At 51.0% G+C, this 13,605-nt stretch overlaps 1 protein-coding gene across 2 annotated transcripts; it reads right to left on the bottom strand.

Annotated features, from left to right (window-relative positions):
* Nucleotides 1-1,772: 1,772 nt before the first annotated feature.
* Nucleotides 1,773-11,852, bottom strand: CD40 (CD40 molecule). 2 transcript variants are annotated; one of them, XM_030848739.3, is made up of 9 exons: nt 11,732-11,852; nt 8,593-8,671; nt 8,145-8,270; nt 7,721-7,867; nt 7,287-7,380; nt 4,623-4,684; nt 2,729-2,815; nt 2,579-2,607; nt 1,773-2,082 (listed from the first exon to the last, which is right to left on the bottom strand). In XM_030848739.3, the coding sequence occupies exons 1-9, from the start codon at nt 11,780-11,782 to the stop codon at nt 1,915-1,917; spliced, it is 843 nt and encodes a 280-aa protein (XP_030704599.2). In that variant the 5' UTR covers nt 11,783-11,852; the 3' UTR covers nt 1,773-1,914. The 2 variants fall into 2 exon arrangements, with proteins under 2 accessions (XP_030704599.2, XP_060140639.1); XM_060284656.1 differs by lacking the exons at nt 1,773-2,082; nt 2,579-2,607 and having other exon boundaries at nt 2,621-2,815; nt 4,583-4,684.
* Nucleotides 11,853-13,605: the final 1,753 nt, after the last annotated feature.

Here is a 13,605-nt window from a genome sequence, read left to right as displayed (position 1 = left end):
CACAGCGTCTGTCCGTTATATTGTCTCCATTCGCCAGATGAGCAAACTGAGACGCTAAAAGGTGAAAGTGACCTACCCAAAGCCACACAGATAATAGGTGGCAGAGATGGGTCTTTTGTCTCCTTCCACCATACGGTCACGTACAGTACGTAACACTAGCATTTTAGACTCTAGGCAGGGGATAAAGGTGAGGTCGCAGAGCTCCCCTCCCCCCACTCCACACCACCACCACTTTGCACTGCTTTCTGAAGCAGACGTCTCCCCCTGGTGCCTCCCAATGGTTCTCTTCTGGGAAGCCTGCCAAGCCAGGCGCCCCTCCCTTGGCTCTCAGCTGCCCTCACCGCCTCCACTGGGGCAAGCCCTCTCCACGCTCACCCGCCAGGCGGCAGGACGTGTTGGGAAATCCAAAGCAGCTTCTCACGAAGGCGGGGCTGGGGTGAGATCCCTGGGGTAAACCCGGCTGGCCTCACCCTCGCCAGGAACCTCTGTGCTGGGGCTTTGCAATCCTCTTCCTTCCCCTTCTTGCCCTACAACCTTCCCCTCTCCCCTCCCCTGCCCTCCCCTCTGTTCCCTCTCCATCTGCTGCTCCTCCTGGCTAGGCTCCCCCTCAGTTGGCACAGCAGGAAAAGAGAACAGGACGGTTTATTTTTATCCTAAGATACTGCTTAGGGGGAAGGGGACACCATCTGACCGAGAAGCAGCAGCTCCTGTAGCAGTTGGGAGGTCAAAAGGAGATAGAAGGCCCAGGAGCTCCCTGGGAAGGGGCTACAGATGCAGGCTCCAGAGAGCAGGTGGGGCTGGGAGAAGCAGCATAGGACTAGGAGTGGGGAGCTCTGAGGGGCACCACTCTGAACAGCTGTGTGACCATAGATAAATTACTTCACCTCTCTGGGCCTCCATTTCCACCTCTGTTAAAGAGGGAGGGAGGAAAGGAGGGATGCTGGCCCTGCCTGCCCCGAAGGCTACTGTTATGAATGTGAATCAAATGGGGAAAGCCCTTTGCAAACATGATGCCAAACGTGAGTGCATGTGGAAACCACCTTAGAAGGGCAGCAGCCTGGGGGACGTCCTTATTTATCCTCCGAAAGTGCCCTCATTCTGTGAGCCTGACAGCATGTGAAGCAGCTCATGTCACCCAGCGTGTCCGCTCCCTTTTTTCTTTTTACACGTTTGATGACTTTTTAATTACATAAGCAGTCTGTGAATTCACTCTCCTTTTGGGGGAAAAAAATGAAGCATTATGGGAGAGTCAAATCTTTCTTTAACCAACCCTCCCCTGGACCCTTCTTCCCCAACCAAGACATTACAATTCTTTGAGCTGTGCATGTTGTGTGTGTCCTTCCAGAACCCCCCTGCCATCCCGACATATATAACATATACTATGTTTATACACATATCTGTAGAAGATATATTGTTTTGGGTTACTTGCTTTAAAAAAAATGTTTCCATGCCCACCATTCTACAACCTGCTTTTGTTTTCCCCCCATGACAGTGTTTTCAAGATCCTGCTGCATAAATATATTACAGTTTTATTTAGCCAGTCCCCTGTTGATGGACAGTTAAGCAGCTTCCAGTTGCTCACTGTCACAAACAGTGCTGCGATGTGTATCTATGCATATGCCTCCTGGGCTCCCAGAAGCCACCGCGTTACACCTGTTGGCACCGAACCGCTGGGTTGGAAGGTTTGGTGGATACCCTTGTACGGCCTCCCCAAAGTTTTGTTACCATCTTTGATATCAAGTTGGGAGACTGAATGGGCTCCACGGCTGGGGTGAAAGGTTCCCCGAGGTGAACTGTTTCTGGACTGCAGGGGTGCAGGCAGAGGGGGGCTGTCGCCCTCACCAGCAGCAGCCCCAGGCTCTCCAGCCACGTGCCCACATTCCGGTGCCACCACGCTCCTGGGCACACACAGCTTCACTCTCGCTCCTGCACGGAGATGCGGCTTTCTTTGCCATCCTCCTGGGCGACCGGCTGACACCAGTGTAAGGTCTCCTGCACTGGAGGGGTGGAGTGGGGGCCGAGAAAATCCTCTGGATCAATCGTCTCCACAGGATCCTGCCTTTCAGCCTTAGGGTGCAGAGCCTGGGGAGACAAGGCTTGGGGTTACCCCTAGCATCTCAGCCCTTCCTTGGAAGCGATTCCACTCTTCACCCCTTCCCCTTTCCCAAACGGAGGGTCAGTGCTCATTCCATGGGTGCGTCCTGCCCCCTGCTGGCCACACCAAGGGTGTCAAGAAGCTTCCGCAGTAGGAGCCAGTGGGGTTAAGGAAATGTCCCTCCATCACCCACCCATGGATCCCACACCAAGGCCCCAAAGATGCGGTTCCCCCACATATCCAATGCCAGGAAAGAAGAGCAAATGTCAGACTTTGCCAGCGGTGCTAGGGCAGCTCTGTGGGAAGGTGAGCTCAGGAGATGAAAAAGGCGGGTGCTGAGGGAGAGAAGGGGAAGAGCCCTGGAGCACAGGGGAGGGGGTGAGGGAACAGACCTTGAATCAATGTTTCTGCCATATAGGCAACAATGAATCAGTCTTTCTTTCCAGTCTGACAAAACTCAGCCGGTTCCCCAGGGTGACCTACCTTAGTCTCCTGCTTCTTGACCATCTTTCCTAGAGAGAGAGAAAAACATATAGGATGGGGAGTCACTGAGGCCAGATCAGGAAACAGGTGACCCGTCAATTGTACCTTCTGCTGCCTCTTCCCCCATCACCTCCCCACCTGGGGACTCACTGATACAGGCAGATACCAACAGGACAGTGAACAGGATCACCATCGTGATGGGGATCACCACCAGGGTTCGCATCCGATTCTGGAAACCTGGAGAGATCAAGACTTCAGCGATGGCTCCCCACCGCCCTTCCCGAAGCTGCTGCACCTTGCTGGACTTCAATGTCTAAACTCATCCATATCAGAAGTTTCAAACAGGTGGCTCCTGGTAAAATGTGGCCAGCAGATGTCTTTAGTGTGACTGGCACATTTTTTTTCTTTTTTTTAATATTTGCCGACATTTTTAAATGGGAGATTGTGTATTTAAAATCTGGATATCTGATTTCTCTTGCAAATTGGGAAGATCCAGCCCTAGTGGGCCAGCAGCCCACATGGCGCCCACTGGCCAGAACTGAGTGGTGATAGTTGTCTCTACCGGCTCGCTACACTGCCACCCCTCCCTACTCTTTGCCCAATACCAAGGCCCAGCATCATTTATGTCTGTAACATTGCCTTTGTTATAGAAGAATGGAGGAGAAGGGAAAGTATTTCTTGTGCCTAAGTCTCTATTCTAAATGGGAAAATGAAAAAAAGACCAAGAGACAGGGTAAGGACTAGGGTAAGGCTAGTGAAGCACTGCCTCAGGACAAAATTTAAGGGGACACCAAAAAAACTCAATAACTGGGACTTCCCTGGCAGTCCAGCGGTTAAGACTCTGCACTCCCAATGCAGGGGGCCTGGGTTCCATCCCTGGTCAGGGAACTAAGATCCCACATGCCACAACTAAGAGCCTGCACGCCAACCTACATGCTGCAACTAAAAGACCCCGCATGCCGTAACTAAAGGTCCCGGATGCCTCAACTAAAGATCCTGTATGCCGTAACACAGGATCCAGTGCAGCCAAATAAATAAATAAATATTTTCTTAAAAAACTCAGTAATCAAGATAAGTCATATTTTAATGTCATGTTTTAAAAAATCATATCAGCAAAGTCTGGCCCACAGGCCAGCTGCCTGTTTTTTTAAGTAAAGTTTTACTGGAACCAGGGATGGGATTAGGGTGAGGCAAGTGAGACAAGGTTGTACAAATACAGGGTTGGATCCTGTCTTTATTTAAAATGTTGCTATTCTGTTCGTTATGGATTTTTTGCATGAATTTTGATTTTTTTAATATTGAATCAAATGGTTATCTTGATTACGGCATTTTTCTGGCACGCCCTTAAATACTGTGCCCAAGGCAAGTGCCCCTCTCACCTCACTCTAGTCCCAGCCCTGCCAAGAGGCAAGTGAATTTTAAGGAAAAGAAGAGAGTGTATTTTTCTTACCCCTGATCTTTTCACTCATTAACATGATCCTGCCTAATCCCCGTAATTATGTGAGTCTGTGACCTGTGCCGTATGCCAACCTCCTCATTCTAAAATCAAAACTGAGGCCCTGAGGGAGTTCCCTGGTGGCCTAGAGGTTAGGATTCTGGGCTTTCACTGCTGTGGCCTGGGTTTGATCCCCGGTGGGGGAATTAAGATCCTGCAACCGCGTGGTGCAGCCTAAAAAAAAAAAACTACAGCCCTGAGAGGAAACAGAGTCACACCATGCTGGCCCTCAACGTGCAGGGTAGCAGAATAGCACTGAGGGAGCACCTCCAAAGTGTCAGAACCCATGCCAGGTACTTATACCACCCTATTAAGGGAGGTGGTAGTATCCTATTTCACAGATGAAGAAACTGAGGCTCGGGGGGGGGGGACTAACTTGCCCAGGCTCCACAGATAAGTGGCAGAGCTGGTTGCCACAGTTCCAGACTGCTCCTCCTCTTGCTTTGCCTCCCCTCCCTCTTTCCCCACTGGTGCTTCCAGGTGCCCCAGTCTTCCCCTCAGCTCCCCACCTTCCTAGCCTGCTGCCGGGGCCCGTTCTCCAGGACTCACCACAGACAACATCTGTCTTGTTAGTCCCTGCATGTTGTTCCACCAGGCCTTTGCTCTCGCAGCTGTGTATAGACACGTGTACACACACACACACACACACACACACACACACACACACACACACAAAGAAAGAGACATTAAGTTTCCCCAACCATGCGATTTCCAACCCCATAGGGAGACAGCCAACAACCAGCAAGTCCAGGTTCACTGAGCACATATTATGTGCACCCTCCTGGGCTGGTTACTATGGGGATGACACAGACTCTGTTCTTACAGAGCTCGTGAGTGCAGAGGAAAGATGATGGTATATCTTGAAGGAGTAAGGAGAGCCTCTGATGAGGGCCAAGCTTTGTGATACAGGCTCATGTGAACAGGGGATTGTTCAGAGAAGAGGAGACAGAATCCACAATGGCTGGAATGGAGGGATGATGGGGGCTTCTCAAGCTCGGCACTACTGACGTTTGGGGGCCACATAATCCTTCTTCCGTGGTGGGACCTGTCCTGTACATTGTAGGATGTTCAGCAGCTTCCCTGGCCTCTACCCACTAGACACCAGTAGCCTTCTCCTCCCCAGCTGTGACAACCAAAATGTCTCCAGATATTGTCAAATGTTCCCTGAGGGAGAAAACTGCTCAGCTGAGAATCTCTGGTTTGAGGGTCATCCAGAAAGACTTCCCTGGGGAAGTCAGAGCTGAGTGGGCCCTCGAGGGATATAAAATTTAGAGCATCAGTATTTTCTCTTCAAGCAGGACAACACGATATGGGAGATTAGGTGGGTGACGAGCCAGATGGTATAAGGAAACTCTGGAAAATTGGGTCTTTAGAACCAGATCACTGAGAATCAGCCATGAAGGTTTCAGCTGGATTCAGCTAGTGGGTCATGTCAGCATCCAACCAGATGACTTAAGTTGTGAGAGGACTTAGTTGGCCAGAGAGCTCCCCGGAGGAGAAATGACAGAAAAATGCCAGCCAGGAGGCCATCGACAGAATCCAAACATGAGATGATGAAGACTGGGCCAAAGTGGTCCCAGGAGGAATGGAAAGGGATGGACAGAGAAGGACATTGCAAAGGAACAAAACATCTAAAGCTGGAAAAAGAGAAAGAAGCTTCAAAGAAAGCACATACACAAGAAGAGTGCTTAAGAGTTTTCGAAGCACGTTACATGTCTTTTCCTCAAACCTTGTAAAATGAAGGTCATTCCTATTTTCTGAATGAGGGCACCGAGGCTCAGATGAGGGTCACACTTCCACCCCTTCTAAGCTGAGTGAGTTTGGAACCCAGTGCTCTGGTTCTATGACATAAAGGAGCCTCCCTTTCTCATTGAACATTTATCAGTAAAGATTTATTGAGCACCTACTATGCATCAGGCACTGTTCTAGGCATAAGGGATGCATCTGTGGAATAAAAAAAGTCAAGTCTCTATAGTTAAGGAGTTTACCATCTACTGGAGAAAGGCAGACAGTAAACAAATAACAAAGTATATATGGGATGCTACTATTTGTGTGAAAAATATGTCTGCATGTGTGTGCATGTATTTGTTTGTGCATAGACTCTCTAGAAGGACACACATGGTCCAGTGGCTGCTGGATGGTTGGTGAAAGGGAAGCATATCACTAGAGGCCCTTCTGTGCCTTCTGTCCTCACGCCTGTCTTACTCGTTTTTTCAAATTAAATGTAAAAGGTTAATCAGGCGTGTGTTTAAGGTATTCCAGGCAGAAGAGGTTGATGCAAGAGAACGAACAGTGTGTTGACAGGACTGCAAGCAGCACGATGTGGGAAGAGGTCAGGAAGTGGAGCTAGAAGGTCGGAGGCCATGCACAGGAGTCAGGGTTTTATCCTAAAGGCACAGAGAGCCATGAAGCATTTTAACAGGGAGTGCCGTGATCCAAAATGAATGGTGGAAAGTTTCCTTCGCCAAAGGGATGGAGAACTAGCTGAAGGGGAGAGAGTAGAGGCAGGGCAGCTGGTGATGAAGCCCAAGCTAACGTGGTGACGGTGGGGATAAGTGAAAAGGAGGAGGAGTCCCAAAACATCTGGAAGGTCAGATGGACAGGACCTGGTGACTGATTTGGGGAAGGGGGTAAGGGGAACTTTGGAACGGGTGCCCAGAGGCATGCTTGTGCCTTTCACAGCGGGTATGGGGAGCAGGCAGGTGCCTGTGGGTTGTCTGCACAGAGGTATACCCTCGGCAGTTAGATATGACAGTCTGGGACCCAGGAGACAAATTTCAACAGGAGATGTTGATTGGGAAACGTCCAAGGGCAATGGTAGCCGAAGCCAAGTGTGCGGATGAGATAGATGGTCCAGGGGAGGCGGGCAAGGTGATGGGAGAGTAGAGCCTAGAATAGAGGCCTAGAAAACCAGTTAAGGAGGAGCAGAGGAGGGGTACAAGGAATGGAAGAGAGGCGTCACGGTGCCCCCAAGAAGGGAGGGCTTCACCAAAGATCAGAGATCAGCGGTATCTATTACCACCAAGAGAGAGAAGGCAAGAAATGCTGAAAAGTGTCTGTCTAGTTGGCCACGAGGTCACTCTAGAAGTTCTACAGGTGCACGAGTGTGTGTGGACATGGGGAGCAGGGGCTGAAGGGCAGGTAGCCGGAGAGAATGGAAGCAGGTCCCATGCCCCTCTCGGGGCAGGAAACACAAGGGATGAGTCCTTATACCTTGTCCAAGGGTGACACTTTTCAAAAGCAGATGACACACTGGAGAAGAAGCCGACCGGGCAGCGTTCACAGATGGTATCAGAAACCCCTGTAGCTGAGAGGGTAGAGGAGGAGTTAATCATCACGGCGGACCACCTGTCTGGCTCTCAAGGGAACTGGTAGGCAGGCAGGCCTGGAAGAGCATCCTGCCTTAAGCCCTTCTCCCCCCAGCATCCTGCTGCAGGCAGGCCCCAGGAAGACTTCTCCCACTGCCCTCTCAAGGCAGATCCCCATGGCAGGAGGCAAAGTTTCTATTTCCCACCTGCTCTGGTGGAGATATCTGCGTAGGTTGGTCCCTCCCCACCAGGGCTGAGTGCCCACTGCCCAGCCCCGCTCCTTTGGCCTTCACCTCCTCTCTCCTGCCTCTAGAGCTGATTCCCAGACAGACCACTTACCCATCTGCTTGACCCCGAAGCCAGGGAGACACAAGCTGTGCGGGGTGCAACTTTCGCAGGTGTGACTGGTACAGTGATGGCCTTCGTCACATGTGCAAATGGTGTCTGTTATTGAGGTGCCCTCCGTCTGGATCTGGAGCCCTAAGTCTGGGCAGGGATGGGCAAGAAGGATGGGAACCCCTTACTGGCCATGCTTGGGGGGCCCCGATCCTCATACTTCCTGTTCTTTTTCTCTTAGACCCTCTTCCAAGTAGGGGTGGCAATCAAATTAAGTAACAACCAAGACAACCCAGACTCTAACCGATCAGAACAGACCCTCGCTATGAAAAACAAACAAACAAACAAACAGAACGGCTGTGCTGTCAGCAACGAGCTGGAATATCGGCCCAGCTCCCAAGTGCCCCTTCCCCAGCAGCCCACGCACTGGGGTTGCAGTATCTGTGCTGGTGACAGTATTTCTCACTGTTGCGGGTGGCTAGGAATTCGCCTTTACTGCAGGGAAGGCATTCTGTTTCGGTGACCTCTGTGCAGTCATTCATCAGTTTCTGTCCTGGAAAACATCAGGAAATGAGGTAGCTCTGGCTCACTCAGTGAGTCAGACACTGAACTGAAAACTGATGAGGCCGGGCTTTAGGGAGGGAGAGTCAACGATGACAGTCTCAGACTCTTCCAACTTTCATAGTCTGGTAAGGGACATAGAAGAGATAGGAACCCTAAGTTCTGGGTAGGCAGAGAGGGACCCCAGAACATCCTGGGGCAGGGATGGAAAATGCCAGGGGTCAAGACACGAGTTTATAATTGACACAGGGGGTCTGTATCTGCCAGCAAACCAAGAGAGGTCCCACTATGGGGCTAAAGGGTTAGCATCTCACCTGGTGGGCACAAATTACAGCACCGGCTGTTTGTTTCGTATTGGTTTTCTCTGCATGAAGTGGGTGGTTCTGCGTGGACCTAAAAACAAAATTGGGCAATTTGAAGGGATCTTGAAATCTCCGATATAGCCTTGGCAGACAGGTGCAAATCAGCCAGGACAGAGGTTAGAACTGAGGTGGAAGTCCAAAGCAGAGAAACAGCGCCTGCATATTACTTGTTGTGTTTGTTTTTAACTAAACTGCCAACTAGTATGATGACAAAGGCACCCAGAGAATCAATCTGGTATTTTACAAAGTAATTGCGCTGGAAACTCACAATAGTCACTGAACTAAACAGATCTTCCTTCTGGCTTGACTCCTGAGTCTTTCCTCTACCCAAAAACCCAAGAGCACATGAGGACTCCAGCATCTCCCCTGGAGTCCTGAAGCTGGCTGACTCCAGCTGGTCCTAGTCTGGACAGGGGCTATATTTAGCACCTGACCTCTTCCTTCTATTCTTTTGCTCCCCACCCTCTTCCCCTCTCCAAGTCCCATCATCTGATCATCCAACCCTTCTCTCATGAAATGCAAGGATGGAGAAGCCGGAAGAATAAAATCCAACTCTTTTACTTTACACATGGTGAGACTGAGGACCAGAAAGGGTGGGTCACTTGCCCAAGGTCACACAGTGATAGAATCCAAATGAGAACTCAGGTTTCAATACTCCCTCTCTCCAACAACTTGAGTCTCATCTGCACTATTTTCACTACATCCAGGTACCACCCAAGCTATTCATTACTTCTTGTTCATTTAAATACATTTATTTTCAATGTAAACCTCACATCATTGCCATGAGAGAAAAACCAGTATCACTTCTCATAAATAAAAGGCAACCCTAAAAATAAACTCAACAGAAACAAAACGATGTTATTTATTAAACCCCAGCTGATCGCTTTGCTTGCTGACAGCCCTCTACCTCAGGCCTGCTCTTGATTTTTGTTTAAAAAGGAGGATTAGCAGGCATTTGAGAGGTATTAACTATATTCTAGCTCCAGCGACTTCCTTCTTGAAAAAATGAAAAGGATTTTAAACAGAACTGTAAAGTGAACCTATGTTGTTAATTCTATGTCCTTGTGCTGCCTAAATCATCCCACACTTTGGGAACAGCCTGTGAAAAGAACACAGCTTTAAGGGTCAAATAGCTTAAGGCTCCAATCTTGACTTTGTAACACTTAACTAGCTATTTTGCCTCTCTTAGCCTCAGTTTCTACATCTCTAAAATGGGAGTGATAATACCTGCCCCACAGATTAGGTTGTGAAGATGAGAAAGAATAGATGTACATGGCCTGGCATAGTATCTGGAACATAGTAGGTGCTCATTGAATGGCAGCTTTAATTATCATACATATATGAGTATCTGCTTGGATGCCTAGCAAGCTGGCTAACTGGCTGGCTTCCAGGATCCTGCCTAATTGGTAGCTCTCATTCAGCCTGGGTGGGCAAATTACTTACAAAAGTGTATCTGACCCCAAATGGGGAAGGAAATAGCAAAGGCTACTGCTCCCACCATCACATCGCAACACACTATCCCATGAATGTTCTCCCCGCAAGCCTATGGACTTTCCCACCACACTCCCAGAGCAATGAAAGTCCTTTACGCCATTTTCAAACACACAAGAAATACAGCTCCTCCTCTGTAAATCTGTCAATCCCCAGTTCCCACTTCACAGCTTCGATCCTTCTGACACGAAGGAGCTTAGGACCAAGGCTTGGAGATTCTCACCATCTGAGAGGCAGGCTCAGGAATCAGGCAGATGGAGATTTATATTCAGGTTCCACCTAGCTATGAGGATTGGGGCAAGACATTTTCTCTCTCTGAGCCTCAGTTTGCTCACCTGTATAATGCGGCGGTTAAAAGAAATCAGACCTAGAGTGCGTGTAAAGCTTCCTGGCCCACAGGAAGCTCTCAACAAATAGCCCCAGTTATTGTTGTCACAGCCTAGTCTCCACCTGGAGCTAAAATTGGGAGATTGTTCTTGAGAAACCACGACCACCCTTCACCCTACCTCCCCTGGCTTTTCCTCCACTCCTCCTCCAAGAGCCCTCTTCCTGCCTCCTTTCTCCCTAAGAGCCATTACTTAGAGTGAAAATGAAAGCTCTGGGACCAAAGCAGCTTTCCCATGAAATCTCTTCCCTTGCTGCTAACCCCCTACTTCATGGGTCACTCCTGCCCTGCCTTCATGCCAGAAACTACAGCCCTTGAAAGTTAGGGGGAGACCAGGGGGGTTGCGATGAGAGTGTCCGGTACTTGGGGGATTCCCAGCCTCCAGAATGAGGAACTACAAAAATACACTTAAACTAAAAGCGAGCCAAGTGTGGAACTCTGAAAATCCCGGAGATGTGCTTGGTTGGGCATATCTGAGCCCCTCTCGTGCCTAGAGAAACCCCTGCTGGTCTCCTAGCCCTTTCATGGTCCCATGAACTGTTCAGCTCCCCTGAGAGTCCTCTATGTCGTCTTAAATTCAGGAGGCAGAGACACAGCCTTGGGTATTCCTCCTAACTTGGATCACCCAGGATTTGCGGCCGGTGGTGGGAGTGTTCAAAGCTCCTTGCCTTCTCAAAGAAGCACCTGGGCCTCTACACTCATCCCTTGTTCCCAAAAGATGCCCTGGAAGAAGGCAGCCCCAGCTGGCAAGGAGATGAACCACTCACAGAGGCTGGCCTCTGTCCACAATGGGAAAGAGAAGGGAAACTAGCCAGACCCGCCCCTTCACTTGGCTGCCCTCCCTTCCCGCTTCTGAAACCCCTCACCATCTCTTTGTGGCCAGCCTCTGACGCAGACCCAGACTCCAGTCTTTTGACCAGATCAAGCCTTCAGGTTCCCAAAATCCCAACCCCATCTGCGCTGGCTAGGCACTTTTCCTGCAGCGACCCCACTATGCGCCCTCTGTGGGCTACCTGGGACCCCAACCTGGGAGGAGAGAGAGGCAGCCCACCTCATTCAGCCCGGACCCGGGGTACCCTACCCAGCTTCCACCCACCTTCCTGTCCCCCCAAAATCAGCTTGGAAGGTCCCCTCCCCGAAGTATTGTTTCTTTTCCCATTCCCTACTCTCTAATTTCAAATTCCCGCCTCCGGTCGGAACAGAAACTCAACTTACGGCGGTCAGAAAGCAGCCCCAGAGGAGACACTGCAGAGGCAGACGAACCATGGCGAGGTGAGAACCCGGCGGCGAGGGGAGAAAGCGCCAGGACCCGGCCTTTTCCACTTCCACTGTCCCAGCCCATGGACCCTCCCAGGAAAGGGGCGGGTCTTAGGGGACAAATCGCGACCAGCCTCGCTGACGGGGGCGGAGCTCCGGGCGAGTCACCTCTCTGGGGTTTCCCCCAGGACAGTCCCGGGTAGTCTAATTCCCCAAGGAGTTTAGGGACGCGCCTTGGGCGGGGAGGGGTGGGGGAATCGGGAGGCGTGGTTCCAAGGACAGCCCTTCTTGAGACTCCTCCCCCCCCCCCGGGACTACAAAGGCCGAACTGAATTGGCCTAGGAGGAAGCCCGCTTCCTGGGGGTGGGGAGGACGCGAAGGGAGTGAAGAGAGATCCCTATGGGTGTTGGGAAGACTCCCCCCGCGCCCCGCGTTCTTCCCCGCCGCCTCCGGCAATCCCGGCAGAACCGAAAGCGTCCCACACCGCGATGGAGAGGTCTGAGGAAGTTCCCAGAAAACGGGAAGGTCACAGCTGAGTGGTGGGAGGAGGGCTGGGGAGGCCTTTCATGGAAAAGAGTTTCTCACCTTACAGTTTCGCTCTCTTTCAAAGGAAATTCCCTCGCGTGGGCGCAGCGTCCCAGCCTCCCCGTCCATCCAGCCGTCCGTCCAGCCATCCATCCAGCCATGCAGCCCCCACCAGATTGTGTTCCATCCCAGTTCCCATCCGCCGCCTGAAGACAGGCACTCAGAGTAGATCAGCCTTTCGTGGGATCGTAGGACCCCCTGAGAATCTTAGGACCCTGGAGACCCCCTAGTTCTGCAGAAACACACACACCCTTGCACTTATTATTTCCCCAATTCAAACCCTCCTAGCTGCTCTTGAACCAGTGTTAACACGCTGCTCTGCAGCAGGAAGCACCTGGGTTCTGGCCTAGGCTCTGCTTCTGATGGGCTGAGTTTCCTTGAGCCTTAGTTTTCTTCAATGAAACCTGAGGAGTTTGAACTAGACAGTGGTTGGGGTGATGCCCCCCCCAAGCTCTGAATTTCTGGACTGGGCCAAAAGGCCAAACTGCACAGATCAAGGAGGATGGGAGAGGAGAGGGCTGCTAACCCCATTCTCCTGGCTTCCGCTGCAAAGGGCACATTTGTAGACCTGCAGATTCTACCTCCGGAATCCATCGCCTCTTTTCTATCCCCGCCCCCCCGCCACTACCCTAATTCGGAGGCTCAGCATCTTTCACCTGGGCTGTTGCAACAGCCTCACTCATTCAATAAGTATTTGTTGAATCTCTGCTATGTTCCAGGCAGCTTCCCCACCACCACCACCACCACCCTTTCTCTCTCTCTCTTTCTCCCCCTCATTGTTCACTTTGTTGCAGTTCTCTTTTGTAGGATCTGGTCTGATCAGGGCACTTCACTGCTTAAAAGCTCTGCGCTCCCCTAGGCCCTCAGGATGCTCCAAATTCCTTCTCCTGTCACAGCTGAGTCTCCGCTCAGACCCACCCTCTCCTCCTCCACTCACACCCTGCCATGTCCTCCATGCACGCTGGCTTCAGCCATACTTGCCGTCCCCCCACTTTCCAAACACACAGTTGTTTATTCTGTGTCTTGCTGTTTTCTTCCTTCTCCTTCCTCGAATGAGTTTAAATTTCTCCTCCTCTTCAGTTAAGCCTCCTCTTAACTCCCTGGGACAAAGGTAGATACTCCACCCCACCTTCGGCCCTGCCCCCATGTTCCCACATCATGAGCATGCTGGACTATCACTCCCATCTGCCTGGCCCTATTTGATGGTGAGCTCATTGAGGGCAGGACTGAATCTATGCCAGGCCTGG

The sequence above is a fragment of the Globicephala melas genome, chromosome 15, assembly GCF_963455315.2.
Source record: "Globicephala melas chromosome 15, mGloMel1.2, whole genome shotgun sequence".
Taxonomy (NCBI): Eukaryota; Metazoa; Chordata; class Mammalia; order Artiodactyla; family Delphinidae; genus Globicephala; species Globicephala melas.
Note: the sequence above shows the minus strand (reverse complement) of the source record. Positions and strands in the feature narration are given on the sequence as shown.